Source organism: Magnolia sinica, chromosome 5 (genome assembly GCF_029962835.1).
Source record: "Magnolia sinica isolate HGM2019 chromosome 5, MsV1, whole genome shotgun sequence".
In the NCBI taxonomy this organism is placed as follows: Eukaryota; Viridiplantae; Streptophyta; class Magnoliopsida; order Magnoliales; family Magnoliaceae; genus Magnolia; species Magnolia sinica.
Window position 1 is genome coordinate 105,596,563 of NC_080577.1, and position 15,252 is coordinate 105,611,814.

Consider the following 15,252-nt stretch of genomic DNA (forward strand, 5'->3'; position numbering starts at 1 on the left):
AGATTGGAAGATCCCAATCCTTGGCCATGGCAGCTTTGACAAATGACAGTAAGGTGGAATATGCGACCATGGACCACGGGTGATGAAAAAGATAGGCAAACATCAAAGGGTGATGATCATCCAATCAGGGGAAAATATGGGGCACCCCACATCAAAGGCAGGGTTCGGCCATACCGTAGGTCCACATGCACAAAATCCTGCACCTGTAAGCTATGGATTTGCTGATGAGAATGACCCGGCAATTCTCCCCAAGTCTAAAATGTGAGATTCTTCTGCTAGACTCCAAATCCAGATTTCTGAAAAAATCTTCTGAAACAATGCTCACTCAAAATCATTTTAGCTGTATTAGAACACAAGAAACGACTTTAAAAAAATTGCTATAATGCTTTCTCATGTACTTTTACTCAAGACAATGGAAAAAAACAACATTCCATGTGTTGTGACATTGTAAATTTCAATAGTTCAGCACCTTATTCAGTGAGCTACTGAACTTACCAAAAATCGTAACAAAATCCAATTCTTCTTCTTCTTCTGTATCATACAATAACAGTGTGCAATTACATACTAAGCTCGAAAGGAAATGCGTCTAGGACAAACCAATTTTGTCCTCGAAGAGGGTATTTTCAGGCACTAATGGTGACACCTGCTGCGGAAAAAGCAAAGACAGAAATACCAAACAATGTGAGCAAAGACAATTGTATAGAAATCCAATTCGAATTTCGATTGAAATCCAAAACCTTATTCATTTATCTCATGTTAGTAACAAATATATGAAAGATGGCACTCGATTCTGTTATTTTTATGTAGAAAACAAACTTGTGGAAACCAAGCAAACTGAGCACAAACACCAAAAAAAAAGAGAAGAAAAGGAAACCAACTCTATTATCTCTTTGCCAGAAATAAAGACATGAAGGGTGTGTTTGGATATGGGGAATCTAAAGGGAAAAGAAACCGGATTCCCTTGACAAGACAGAAGTGGCTGTTTGGATAAATGGATTTTGTAAAATAATCATTAGCTTAATCCATAGTTAGGATTCTCTGGCACAAGAAATCAGGTAACCATTGTCTAATGAGTTTGGAATATCCACCTGCTATCCAAACATGACCCCTATCCCCGGAATCCTACTTTCTACAGTGAAGATGGAAATCCTGATTAGATAATCTTTACAATTTCCAAATCCACACCTTGGATTCCTTGTATACAAACATGACGAGCAATGACAATAAAGGTTAATGATTTTCCTAGTATGTGTGGGAGACGTAACAAAAATGCAATTTGGAAGCCCAGCCCTTGATCTAATGTAAGCAAATTACATTCTGAATATTTACATTTTATAAGACTAATACTTGCAATTGCAATTCAAATCAATTTCTAAAAGTGAAATCCAGTTCTATTTCTCTGTGCAAAACACAGGTAAGAAGATCCAAGGAATCAGAAAGGAAAGGGTGACAATGAATGGCTTATTGGATAGGGGTATATGGTGAAAAACTTGTATAATTTATCCTTCAACTTATCAGAAATAAGGCCATGCGAAGGGCGGTGCTATACTTGTAGTCTTGTATGGGAAATTGGCACATCTCGAAGGTGAAGTCCTCCCTCACCATACAATCCTTGCAGGCTGACCCACAATTTTTTGTTTTGTGTGTGTCACATATTAGCTACTAAACTAAGGATTAACTAATACAAGCCTGAGTCGTTAGATGCTGGATGCATAGCATGTAATTCGTCTAACCCACAGAACTCCACCCATTAGGTGATGATCTGAGTCTAGTGTGTAACAAGAGCTGGGCCTCCCTCAAATGTGGCCTAGATCCAGTGATGTGATCTGATACTGACATTGTATAAACATAAGTGTAAATCAGACTTATGAAAGTCGGGCAAACTTTACAAGCTAGTTGAAACAAGGTTTTGCCTTGCCTTTCTCCTTTCCACGGGTCTGATGGGTCATGGCCACCTCAGGCATCATGAAAGGCATCCATATAGAGTGTTTGGCACCATTTTTTATGCTGGTGATTCATCCATTGTACATGTGGCATGCATGTACAGCACATCAATACCACCTAGCTTTGGCCAATGTCGTGGATGGAGCTTAATCTGAAAATTACACTGCTTGGATGATCTTAACAACTGATTTTAGTCGCTCGCCATCTCATTTTTTAACTGTCCATTTGATGGCCGGCACTTAGGTAGTTAGGATTGTTTGATCAGTACGATTTTCGGGCTATGTTCCATCCACAATGGCCCCATGATTTGGTTATGCCATGTTGAGACTGACTCACTGCCAACTAAAAAACATTAGCACACACAATGTAAATCAAACAAACTTCTTTTTGAAAGTTACAATGTACATCAAACATACTGGGAATGACCTTGGAGCAAATATGTCACTGAGAGTTCCAACATGAGATTTCCTTCTACTTTGAAATAACATGGACATTCAGTAGTACTGATTACACTGAGATAGACAGGTCCAAGCTGCTTTTAGTCTAAGGAAATTCCTATATGGAATCACCAGGACCTAAAACTTAGCTTCTAAACAGCAAAGCCAATTCCCTGCGGTACAAAAGTACAAAGAAGAAAGCAAATGTTGGCCTTTGTCAAACTTGTCATATTCAGCGACAATGGTGAAGTGCAGTCTCTGTGAAGAACTGTGACAAAAATGCTCTTTTTTGTGTGATTTTAATTTCTTTTTATTCAATTACATATTTTTGTAAAATTATGTACAAGGGGAATGCCCAAAAGGACATGGATGGAGTTAGTAAGAAAAGTCTTGATAACCTATGGTCTAACTGAAGGTTTGGCCCTTGATAGAGCAGGTGGAACAGGATTCATGTAGCCAACCCCAATTATTTGGGATGAGGGTTAGGTGATGATGATTTCCGTAGATATTGTTATACAAATTCATTGTTTACGAATGTAAATTTCATTTATTCTCCTCTTCAAGTTTTGCTTTTTCTCTCTCTTGTTTTCAGTCATTAAACAAAATCTGCAGAGCAAATTGGCAGGACCTAGAAAAAGAAATTTCTGAAGCCAGCACCATAGATATAATAAAATGGGCATGAGAGCATAGATCACGGATATAATAAAATGGGCATGAGAGCATAGATTACGGATAGATATGTATACTGTAAATTTAAAGATGCTAACCAGACGTACTTTCACAAGCGAAACAAGTAACATCAGAACAAGAACAGCTTTCACTGTATTAACTTCAGTGCTGTTCTTTGGCAAAAAAAAACATAAGATAATCTAAAGATGAAAGAATAAAATCTCTTACCTGACAATCAGATGTCAAAATTTGATAACCATTGCAATTTCTCATTAGTTATTAGTTCAAAAATGCCTGCAAAAACCCTGAACTACGCAACCTTTGTGCCTTGTATCTTGAACGGAAGAGTACCATCTATGATAAAACCGAAGCAATCACAGCACCTACTCAATTAGTAAAATCTTATTCCTGTTATCATCATCATCATCAAAATCATCATTGCCATCATGAACTCTATAGTCAGCCATGTCAATAATGGTTACCGCCAGTCAAGGCTACACCTGCACTTTATTCGAGATCTAGACTCTTTTTCATGGTCTCATAAACAAGATACGTGATGCTCGCAGATGGCACCACCTTGAGCAAATTCGGGAAGATACCCTTGTAGAATCCTAATAAACCTTCATGTTGGAGGGTTTTCCAAAATACATCAGACATTCCCTTGTAAGCAGTAGATGAATTGGAAGGCTGAGCTTGCAACCTGAAAAACAATATAGGCTTAGCTCTTGAGTAAGTGATTGAAGGAGGAAAACATGATAGTACTTAAGGTTGCATTTACTTAGATGCTCAGTTCAATTAAATTGTGTGAACATAGAGACTACATTCTCTAAAGCTCGTCTATTTAATTAACACTAGCAACCGGGTCCTTACTCTTGCCCCAGTGGTAGACTCTTCGAGTACCCATAGGTGGTGAAATCCCACTACGGCATGACTCGTGAGAGTGTGGGTGTGAAAAAAAAAGACACTAGAGCAACTGTTTTATACACAGTATGCGAAACTAGATGATAGCTATGTACAGTATACACAGCTGGACCCAATATCTACATGATACTAATCTAAGATTATACTAATCTATTCGGATTATGCCAATCTGAGTTACAATAGCATAATCTAAGTACATTAGAATATTCTTAGATTAATATCCTGTAGATATCGGTCACCTGTCGGAATCAATGGCAGATGCCAATGACGGATTGGATGCAGACCTAGTCTGAGAACTGATTGTCAAAAAACCATTTACTCTAAAAGCTTAAGCTGTCAAAGTGTGGTGTATCAATGTATATCAAGGGACTTTATCACTCCAACACCCCCCGCACGTGCAAGGTGGGAAGTCCACACGAGAACATACTGACAAGGGTGGAGGGACACTCACACAATAAATAGGCCGGGCTTGATTTCGCAGTCCCTGGGCCAGACCCGGTTTTTCCTGACCCCCCATGGGAGAATAATATATTAGCGATGCATATTTGCTGCTCTCGAGATTCGAACATAGGACCTTCTGCTTCACCATAACATGTCGGGCTTGATTTCCCGGTCCCTGGGCCGAACCTGATTTTCCTAACCCCCCGTGGGAGAATAATATATTACCGACACATATTTCCTCCTCTCGTGATTCGGACATGGTACCTTCCGCTTTGATACCATGTCAAACAACCATTTACTCTAAAAGCTTAAGCTGTCAAAGTGTGGTGCATCAATGTATATCAAGGGACTTTATCGCTCCATCACGGATGGGTTGCAATGTAGATGGGGATGTAGACTGATGAATGGCAAAGATCAAAGGCCTAGATCGGGGCTTTGATATCATGTGAGCATAGAGGCTACATTGCGCAAAGCTTGTGTGTTTTATTAAGATTAGAGCAACCATATTTATACACAGTATAAGAAACTAGATGACAGAATCTACATGATACCAATCTAAGATTGTACTAATCTACTCTAACAAATTGGAATAATTCAATACAATAGAGTGGAAATGACCAAAGTGGGGCTAGCCCCACACCATTCATAACAAGGAACAATTGGAACTAGTCCAGGTCCAACATGAACTGCATGGAAGTTCAATTACAAATTTGTTTGTCATTATGAAATAAAATAGAGCCACCCCACTTTGGTCACCGCTGCTATATCGAATTGGATTAGAAATTTTGAGTTTAATGCAGTGTTCAAAATATCGATACTATCGGCCGATATTATCGTTATCGCACCCCTGCGAGACGATACCCTCGCGATAACCCCCGGAAGATACCGAAAAACCCAAAATCCATACATTGGCCGATATATCGTCGATATCGCACGACATTTCAACGATATCACGCGATTTCCTCAAAAAAAATCGAAAAAAAAATAAAATTGAAACTATTATTATCCGAAAAAATCAAAAAAAAAGAAAAAAAGAAACTAGATTTCGGTACCTGTACAAGAGATCGTCATCATCGAAAGCTTCCATTTGGTGGGCCATTCCAATCGAAGCTTCTTTCGTAGGACAGTGCAAGCAAAATCTTCGATTTGGGAGAGAAATCCATCAAAATCCGAAGAAATCGGGGTATTTGGGCGACATCGGGGGAAATCCTCGTCAAAATCTGGAGAATCTTCGCCGGAATTCGAAGATTTAGGAGATATTTGGGGCTGGAACCCGCTCTGGTTAGGAAAAAAAAGGGCACCCGGCCCTTTTTTTGGAACAGAGTGGTGTACCACACACCGCCAACTGGTGCGTTGACGTCGTCACCGAGTTCTGTGGGTCCCATCATGAGGTATGTGTTATATCCAAACCGTTCGTCCATTTGGCGAGCTCGTCGTAAGGCTTGAGCCAAAAAATAAGACGGATCCAAAGATCAAGTGGACCACACTGAAAACAGCAGTGGAAGATTAAAGGTCTACCATTGAAACCCTTTTGGGGTCACAAAAGTTTTGGATCGATATAATATTTGTTTTTCCTCCTCATCCAGATTTGTGTGACGTAATGAATGGATTGGATGAAAAATAAACATTATGGTGGGCCCTACAAATGTTTTAATGGTGAGAATTAGTCCCCACTGCTATTTGTGGTGTGGTCCACTTGAGCTTTGGATATTACTCATTTGATCTAAAATGATCTCTCCAAATGCATGAACGAATCTGTGGGGCCCATTTAACTTTGAACAGTTCAGACAACTTGAGCGGGAGGAGCGTCTGCGACGGATGCAGATTTCCTGCGAAAGACTTTCGCATTAAGTTCTTGCTGGGAACCCAGGTGGGGCCCATTGTGATGTTTGTGAGAAATCCTATCCGTCCATCCCTTTTGTGAGTTTATTTTAGGACACAATGCCAAAAATGAACCGTTTCCAAAGCTCAAGTGGGCCGAAAACGTGATAATTGAATGTCCACAGTTGAAATATTCATGGGCCATGAAAGTTTTGAATCATGCTAATATTTGTGACTTCAGTTCATCCCTGTAGGAATGAAGTTATTAACGGTATGGATGGCATGTAAACATCACTGTCGAACCCAAGAAGGTTTCAACGGTAGGAACTTCCCTAACCACATTTTTCTTTGGCACGGCCCACTTGAGCTTTATATACGGTTCTTTTTTGGCATATTGTCCTGAAATGAACTCAAAAAACTGATGGAAGGGGAGGATTTCTCACAAACATCACAGTGGATCCCATCTGGGTTCCCAGCGCATGAACTCTCTGCGGCTTTTGCAGGAAATCCACGTCCGTTTGGGGTGGGAATGACGTAGTGAGTAAACTCCGTGGGGCCACTATAATTCATGTATTTTATCCACTCCGTCCATCCATTTTACCATATAATTTTATGATTTTAGCCCAAAAAGTGAAGCATATCCAAAGTTCGAGTGGCCCACTAATGGTCAATCACCATTGTTTCCTATGATATGGTCTACCTGATTATTGGATCTGCTTAATTTTTTGCATAATGTCCTAAAATGATATAGAAAAACAGATAGACGGGGTGGATACTGGATATAGTTGTCTTAGTTCAATCGGACAATGCAGAGCTTTGGACCCTCTACAAAGGAAACCTATTATGTGCCATTCTTTTTTGAGATTTTATGATTTAAAAGTGTGTATGGAGGAGGTCTTTTTTAACAATCCCTGAAGTTTCATTGAAAAATTCAACTATTTTCTCAATGTTTCCCCATGTTTCCCAAAAAGTGCGATAAATTATGCGATAAAAACGATATATCCCATGCGATAACCGATACGTATCTGTATCCCAAGGGTGCGATACATTGCGTGATACCGATATTTCAAACACTGGTTTAATGAACATCCAAACACACCCTAAATCTCCAAGAAATCAGTTTAACAAAGATTTACCTTGTTCGAATGACCTGCAAGGGGTAAACACATGTTGCTCCGAGAGCCCCCGAAACTGTTCCACAGCCAAGTTGCACAAGTGCACCGGGTTCTACACAATATGCAGAATTTCAGTTGGATAAGTTAATAAGAAAGGCAAAGAAATAAACTTTAAGCGAAAATAATTCAAGAGCTTACCACTATCATGAAGTATATATGTTCTTGACATCTCTTTCAGCGTCTCATATGCAGCAAGATCTATGCCAGCATAGGGGATAATCCCAAGAAGCGATGGGACAAGTCCCCTATAGAAGGCTCGAGGTCCCTCCTGAATTAGTATATCTTTTGACAGCTTTCCAAGTTTAGGAACTTTTCCACCTTCACAGGCATGAGTTTGTAATCGCGTTTTTACAAGATCCATTGGGTAAATAGCAGTCTGCGCCACCGCACCCGCCATACCACCAGCAAAAAGGCGCCCAGAAGTGCCAATATCACTCTTAGCTTCCCCTTTCATATCGACTATGAAAGTCTTTAGCATTTCATATGTGTAAAACCTGATTGCACTTTCAGGTGCTACCTTCATGACGTTTAATCCATTTCCCCTGAAAAATGCCAAGAAACGACCTTCTCTCCATATGTCCTTTACAGCTGGAATGATACGTGCTCGCGTTGTTTGAACCTGCAACATCACTTTTAGGCGATCAAGAGGAGCAGTCGCAGTACGGGATGTAGCTCCTGCTACCCCTCCTGCAATTAGATATTTGCTTGCATGCATGTGCTTGCTGATGCCCTCTGGGATAACGGCCTGTTCCCCGATATCTACAAGGCAAACTCTTTCCCAGTACTGATAAATGTTCTCGATGGTTGCCTCGTGGGGATAGAGCAGAAGGAAGTCTCTCCATTCTTCAAAAGTAATAATTCCATTGTTGTCCTTATCCACATGCTCTACAAATCGAGCAAGCTCTTCATCATCAATTTCAATTCCTGCAAAAGGGAGCTGGCTTGGCTTATAGGATGAACTCAATCAGCTAAAACAGAAGCATTGAGACTTGGGTAAAGAATCAAACAAACATGAAAAACAATTTTAGTACTTAGTTTCACAAAGAATGAGAAGGAGCAGATTTGGTGCAGGAGCAGTAGAACAACAGTTCTCAAATGTCAGAAGTGTGAAAGCCCGGGATGCAGGAGCAATAGCTAGGCTATGAAACAGGAGCAGGACTATGGGCAGAAGGTCCAAGGAGAATACTATCTGATGATATAAAAATAAACAACTAATGTCTAAGAAAACTAGAGGTCTTGAATTTTAGCATTTGAATAACATTTCTGTTGCATTTCCATAAAATGAGAACCTGAGTCAATGTACTCTGCTTCTCTGACACATCAAGTGGAAAAACTGGAGAGAAATATATTATTGATCTAAGAGAAATTTCATTGTTTTGTGCTGGTTGGAATCCTGAAAAGTACTCTAAAGCATACACTAATAGGCAAGTCATACAGGAACAATGCAACATTAAAAGGGAAAAAAAAAACTTCAACCAGGTATAAACAAATGAAGTGGGGCTTCTAAATATCAGGATGAACTGCCGATTAAAAGAAATCACGATGAAATAAATACGACTGTAAAGGGAGCAAGCAAACGACTGCATTTCCCAAAACTCAGCACACAGATATATGGTATCCCATCCTGTACATTGATACCAAAAGAAAATTGGGAGCAAATTTAAACATAAAGACAAAATGATGGTTTTAAACCATATCCTACAAATATCTATAAAAGTTTCCAGCACTGGTATTGCATCGTGTCAATATTGGTAATATAATAATATAGTTCCTAACATTATACATACAATAAGGGAATCAACAAATTAAATATTAAATTGTTGAAACTGGTGATTCCCACAACTAATGGAGTCGCTATTCCTTCAATGAGACTGTTCTCGTCAGGTATGAAATGGATGACCAGAAATGCATACAATCATTGTCCATCCACCACAGTTACTGAAGAAGGATCTAGAATTTGATCTTGTGACCAATTACAGAAAAAAGCAGTGATCATTGACTCTGAACTCCTCTTTCTTTCCTTGGAATCTTCCTGGCTGTGTTTTTACTGAACAATCCTTTCCTTTGAATCTGCAAGCAAGCTTTTGTTTTATAAGGGGAGGGGGCAATGTCAGAAGTAGTACAAAGATATTGGATGCTGTAGCCCTTCTTATTATCGTATGGAAAATTTGAAAATCAAGAAAGAATTGCTTCAGATTATTTGGGGACCACATATGGGAAAGGCAGGTGATCTTCTGACCAATTACAGAGAAGGCAGCAATCTTGGTGACCATTTTTGAACAATGGACATTTGACGCCTATGTAGAAAAGAGGAACCCATGTGCAGTAGATTGGTTTGCAACCTGAAACCTGAGGGCTTCCTCCCTTCTTCCTCACCTCTGATCACTTCCCCTCCAAGCCAACATCTGACAGCCTCATTCCTGCCTTTTAAGGACCTCACTTTTTTTTTGAAAGGCAACTAAAATATTATTAAAAGAAAAAAAGACAAGAAAAAAAGAAGAAGAAGCAAAACAGCAAGACAAAACAAAGCGAGACGCCAAGGTGGCAACTCCACTACAGCCCCAGAAACTCCAGATTACATCCCTTCAGCTTAGAAGCGACAATGGCCCATTCTATGACTAAACATTTGACTCTTTGAGAAATAGACGCTGCTTCCTTGCGGGTGTTATTAAAACACCTTCCACTCCTGTCTTCCCAGATTGCCCACCACATCGCCAAGGGGGATAATCTCCAAAGAGAAGTCTTCTGGCTGCTTAGTCTGACCCCATGCCAAGCAAGCAAGCACTGAGGACCTTACTTAGACTGTCTCACAATGGTCCAGACTCTAGATTGCGTGTGGATGTGGTGATGAACCCCAACACTGCACTATATTTATGATGTTGTTTGGCATCTTGGCTGACCTTCCCTCCCAACTCTCTCTCCCATGAGATTTACAATAGCCAAGAAATGTTGATTACAGAGAATCCCGTTGACAGTCTCACAACACATACGAATGGACTTCACAACTTGGATGCAGAGATGTTAGTGTCAGATCTGGGATCTAAAAACTAGAAACAAACACAAAGATACATCAATATTGATACATAATGACATTAAAAGATGTATGACTATAGTGACATTTGACGACCGCACTTTAGACTATGACAATGGTTTAGATCGCCCAACTCTCCCTCCCTTCCCATTCCCACCCTCTCAGCAGCCCTGGGACAGCCAGATGACTCTTACTACAGAGAGTCCAGTTAACAGTCTGTCAAAACACATGATTGGACCTACGTTACTCGGACCCAAACATGTGGAGGTGCTAGACATGAACATGATGTTTGAAACATGGGTACCTTGGAAATCACAACTGGATAGAATGATACATCAAAACAGATATATCCTATTTTCCCCCCTGAAAATTACACATGCACACACGCGCACGCGCACACACATGTATATATCACCGTCACCACCAGCACCAGCACCACCACCATCTAGGCCTTATCCCAACAAATTGGGGTCGGCTACATGAATCCTTTTCTGTCATTCCACTCTATCAAGGGCTCATATTGTTCAGATTCTTGTTAAAAGTTATAGCATAAGTTTGACGCCGGCTACCAACCTGATGCAACCCTCCTATACTTGGGTTGGGGACCTGAACGAGAGCATAAAACTCCGACAAGAACGATGTAATGGACTATTATATAGTCTCCCTTCCTTAAAAGCAACCACCCTTCTCCAAAGTCTCTCCCTCCACCCCAAATCTCCATAACCACTTGCCCAACATGGCTCTATTGAACTCTTCCAGCCTCCTAATCTCTGAACCCCTTTCCTGGAATGGCCTGCACACCTCATCCCACTTCAACAAGTGGAATTTATGAGTATCACACGATCCTTGCCATAAGAAATCACGCCTTAATTTATCCAACCGCTCCATCACCGCCTTCGGGCACTTGAATAAAATGGAAGTCAACATTGATTGGTCACAAAAGTGAAAGATTTTTAAGTCATCTTTTCCCCAGGTAATAATCAAACAGAAACGATGCCCTTTAAAGATGACATTTTAATGAAGATGATAAGCAATACATGGTACCACGGCATGGGGAAAAAAGGTTAAGCCGCGTTTCTAGATTATCAAGTAAACAAAACACAATCTAACAAAGTTAATGATGGCTCACAAGATTACCCAGAAGATATGAATTGTCTGGATTGAAGAACCCAGTCTTATAAAGATAGGAGTCCAAGATCATGAATTAACAACTCCTAACCTTCGATTAGCAGACACAAACTCAAATGAAATATTGTTGTGAAAGACGGGACTCATATAAACCAACACTCCAGTCCAAACAGCATACTGAATTAAATACAAGCCCCTTATTCACTGTACTTTGCTAGAGCATCAAACTTCTCTAAAAGGAGGAGATACGAGGCAGGCAACATTGCTATAGCACGGTTAGCACCAACCTGGACCGGTCTGGTCAAGGTGCCTGACCAGCACCAATCAAATTCATGCAAGTCTGGTCATTCAGCGTGAAAGTGGGGCCCAATCTCCTGAGTGTATCGGAAGACTAAATATGAAAAATGGGGGGTAGTGTGCCACATGGGTGCCACTAGTAGTGATGCCATTCCGGCGCTTTCTTGCCCAAAAAGAAAACGACAACTTGTCAACAGGCGTCCCAGTCAAACTTCGTCAAAGTGACCACATAGGCACTGCTACTATTGTTGCCAATCTGGTCAAAACATATGAATCAAGATAAATAATTCCAGAAACCTCCCTTACATGTGTTACACGCTTTCCACATGCTTTCCACAGACCTAGGGCCTCCTACCCCTCCATTCACTCACATCTCACATTGCTTTAATTTAATTTAGTTTCAGTATTTCAGTTAATTGATTCCTTCTTTCTTATTATTCTCATCTTAGTATTTTTAAATTCATTTGATCTATTCTTTCAATTTAAAGTCTTGCATCTTTAAAACTGCACTGTAACACCCGCTTTAAAGTTTACTTGTGTTCTACCTCATTGAATCGGACTGCAAAACATAGTTGGCTGTACATTAGTAGTATCCCATAGTTCCTGTAATGAAAAGCGATTTAATTGAACATATTCTGGTCTGTTTTCCAAGGGATCAGATGGTGGGGATCCCATAAAACTAAGGCCAATACCAGTCAGATCGGTTGTGTTAGTTTCTCATTATTGCTGGTGTATTTTCGGACCCACACAAAAATCCACATTTTCAGCCATGGATCATCCAGTAATTGGGAGAGAAATTTTTTATGCATCTCCATAACACATCTCCCTTCGACTTAGGTGTCTTGGAGGAGGTTGAGGCTCCACTTTTATGGGTTTTAAATTATCACTTCAAAGCTCCTAGAGCTGTCTTGTCTTTTATTCTAATAAGCTGTAAGTTTTGGAAAAGTGAATTCCATAGCAATCCTCTTCCAACCCTCAAGTCTCATCTTCTACTGGTATCTCCCAAGCGCTCTTTATCTTTATTTTCAAAAAAAAAAAAAAAAAATTAAAATCAACATACGAAAATGTGGTAGGGTCGAATCTAACTTCAGCACAGTACTTTAATTTAAAATAATCATGGAGTGCATCAACATAAATGTATCAAACATTCAAAAGAAGAAAGAATGAAAAGATATATTTGGAGTACAATGAATACCACACACATACCTGCCTTAACGAGGGCATCCCACAGCTCTTCCGGCAAAATGCAGCCATTATGCTCAACGTCGATTGCTTGGAAGATGCGATAAAGCTCAAGCTCCTTATCGTCCATATACCGCCGGAACTCTTGGTAGTCAACACGGCCATCCCTATTTGCATCACAGACCTTCAAAAGATCCTTCGCATACTTGTACTCTGCTGGTATTTGGAGACCAGATAGACCAGCCTCGATCTGAGCATAGTCCAAATATCCAACATTCGCAACATCAAAGAAATTAAAGAGGCTACGAATTCTCAGTTCTCTCTCTTCTTTGGTCTCCCTCAATGCCAAGAGAACGTGATCCATCGACACAGGCCCTGGTTTCTTCACAGGATTGCAACAACCGGAACGTCGCTCCTTCTCAGCTGTCGATTTTGTTTCCATTTTCGGGAATCCAACATGCTCAACCGCCTGTCCTGCCCCAGACATCCTTCAAACAACTCCGATTTCCACGGACTTGTGAGATTTCCAGTCTTCTATCATAGATACGAAATCCAGGATTGAGATCAAAACCAAATACATGGCAGCCTAAAATCTGAAGAAGCAAAAAACAAAAAGAATGGCGACTATTGAGCTGCTTGAGGTCAAAGAATTAAAAATTTTAACAAAAACGAAACCCTTCCGAATTTTGAACTAATACGATGACACAAAATTCACTGAAAACGCCAGTAGAAAGAACACCAAGGCTCATGAGAGCTTTCAAGAATAGAAGAACTCGAACAATTTCTAACCTTTCCGGTGATCAAATCAGAAGCCGGAAATGCACAAAAAGAGTTCCCTTTGAAACCAAAAATCACAACAGAGACGGAAAAAAATGCAAAATTCTACGTACTAAAATTCTTCAATTTCAAACTAACCCACCAGCAAAGAAAAAATCATGAAAGGCAAGAACCGAAGAATTCAAACAATTCCGAAAATTTTCCAGAGACGAAATCCAAACCTGGAGATTGCGAAATCAGAGCAGAGATGGATTGAAGGAAATACAGAGATCGAGGGATCCTCACCGTTCAAACCGTCCTGATCTCAAAATAATTTTCTAAAAAATGCAGGAGAGAGAGAGAGAGAGGCGAAGAAATCCAACGACTTCAGATCCGGAATCGGACCGAATGTGGGGAAAGAGATCTCCTTTTATAACCTAAAATTCATAGATTTCAAGACGAAGAACTTCAACGCGGAATTGAATTGAATTTCAAATTCTGTTGAATTTTGACCTGATTTTCGACGGGAGGGATGTTTCTATAAAGCTTCGAGGAGAGTGCGAGGAATCTGACGACAGTCGCCGGTTTCTGACTTCAATTCGCCGGGTAAAAGGCGTCACCTTGATAGATGGGAGGGATTGGAGAGAGCCACCACAAGGTTGGTGGAAATCTGACGTCAGTTCATGTTTTCCGGCGGGAATGGGCCGGAGCTCAGGCGGATCGCCGAAGGTGTCAGATGGGGAGGAGGAGAGATGTGTCTTGATGAGGGATGGATGGAAGAAAGAGGAGAAGATGCGATTGTATTTCCTATTATTTTTTTATTTTTTTTATTTTTATGATTTTTTATTTTATTATAGAGAAATGCTTTGATACTCTGGCGGAGTGTGGTGCATAATGCACAGGTAGTCATAAATTACTCAGAATTGCTTTAGTGGAATACGAATAACTCTAAATAAACCTTCCAAATTATGGACATCAGCTTACGTGTATTTATGAACAAAAAATAGCCTTTTTTGTTTCTCTAAATGGCAGATTGCTAGACATTTACTGGACGGTTAATAAATAATATTCAATCGTCCCCTTTAAAAAACAAAGTGTCCACAAATCAAAGGTTGAAATTCTTCGTGTACCTGGTTTTTATAGTGGAAGTTAAATACAGTGGTATACATATTTTGGACGGTTTTATTTGGTTAATTTTTTCTACATGTCTAATATTTTTAAGTGCATGCGTATTAAGCATCAGACACAGCGGAGTATCATATGATTCCTATTTTATTATAATGAGAATATGTTCCACGTGCAAGACTTGTATGTTAACTTTAACATACAAGTTTCTATTTCGCTGACGTGTCACTTGAGTGAAAATCCGAGCAGTCCAAAGGGTGGACCGTACTATCAAAATCGCCACGTATGAAAATCAGAACAATTAACTATAGTGAGCCACGCACGT

At 40.0% G+C, this 15,252-nt stretch overlaps 1 protein-coding gene across 7 annotated transcripts; it reads right to left on the reverse strand.

Moving 5' to 3' along the window:
- Positions 1-276: 276 nt before the first annotated feature.
- Positions 277-14,610, reverse strand: LOC131246562 (calcium-dependent mitochondrial ATP-magnesium/phosphate carrier protein 2-like). Of its 7 annotated transcripts, none has more exons than XM_058246827.1 (6): positions 14,316-14,610; positions 13,071-13,577; positions 7,547-8,332; positions 7,370-7,460; positions 3,279-3,750; positions 277-646 (listed from the first exon to the last, which is right to left on the reverse strand). In XM_058246827.1, exons 2-5 carry the CDS (start codon positions 13,531-13,533, stop codon positions 3,558-3,560), a joined length of 1,533 nt encoding a protein of 510 aa, XP_058102810.1. In that variant the 5' UTR covers positions 13,534-13,577; positions 14,316-14,610; the 3' UTR covers positions 277-646; positions 3,279-3,557. The 7 variants fall into 7 exon arrangements, with proteins under 7 accessions (XP_058102810.1, XP_058102809.1, XP_058102807.1 ...); XM_058246826.1 differs by having other exon boundaries at positions 13,071-13,580; XM_058246824.1 differs by having other exon boundaries at positions 13,071-13,639.
- Between the last annotated feature and the right edge of the window lie 642 nt (positions 14,611-15,252).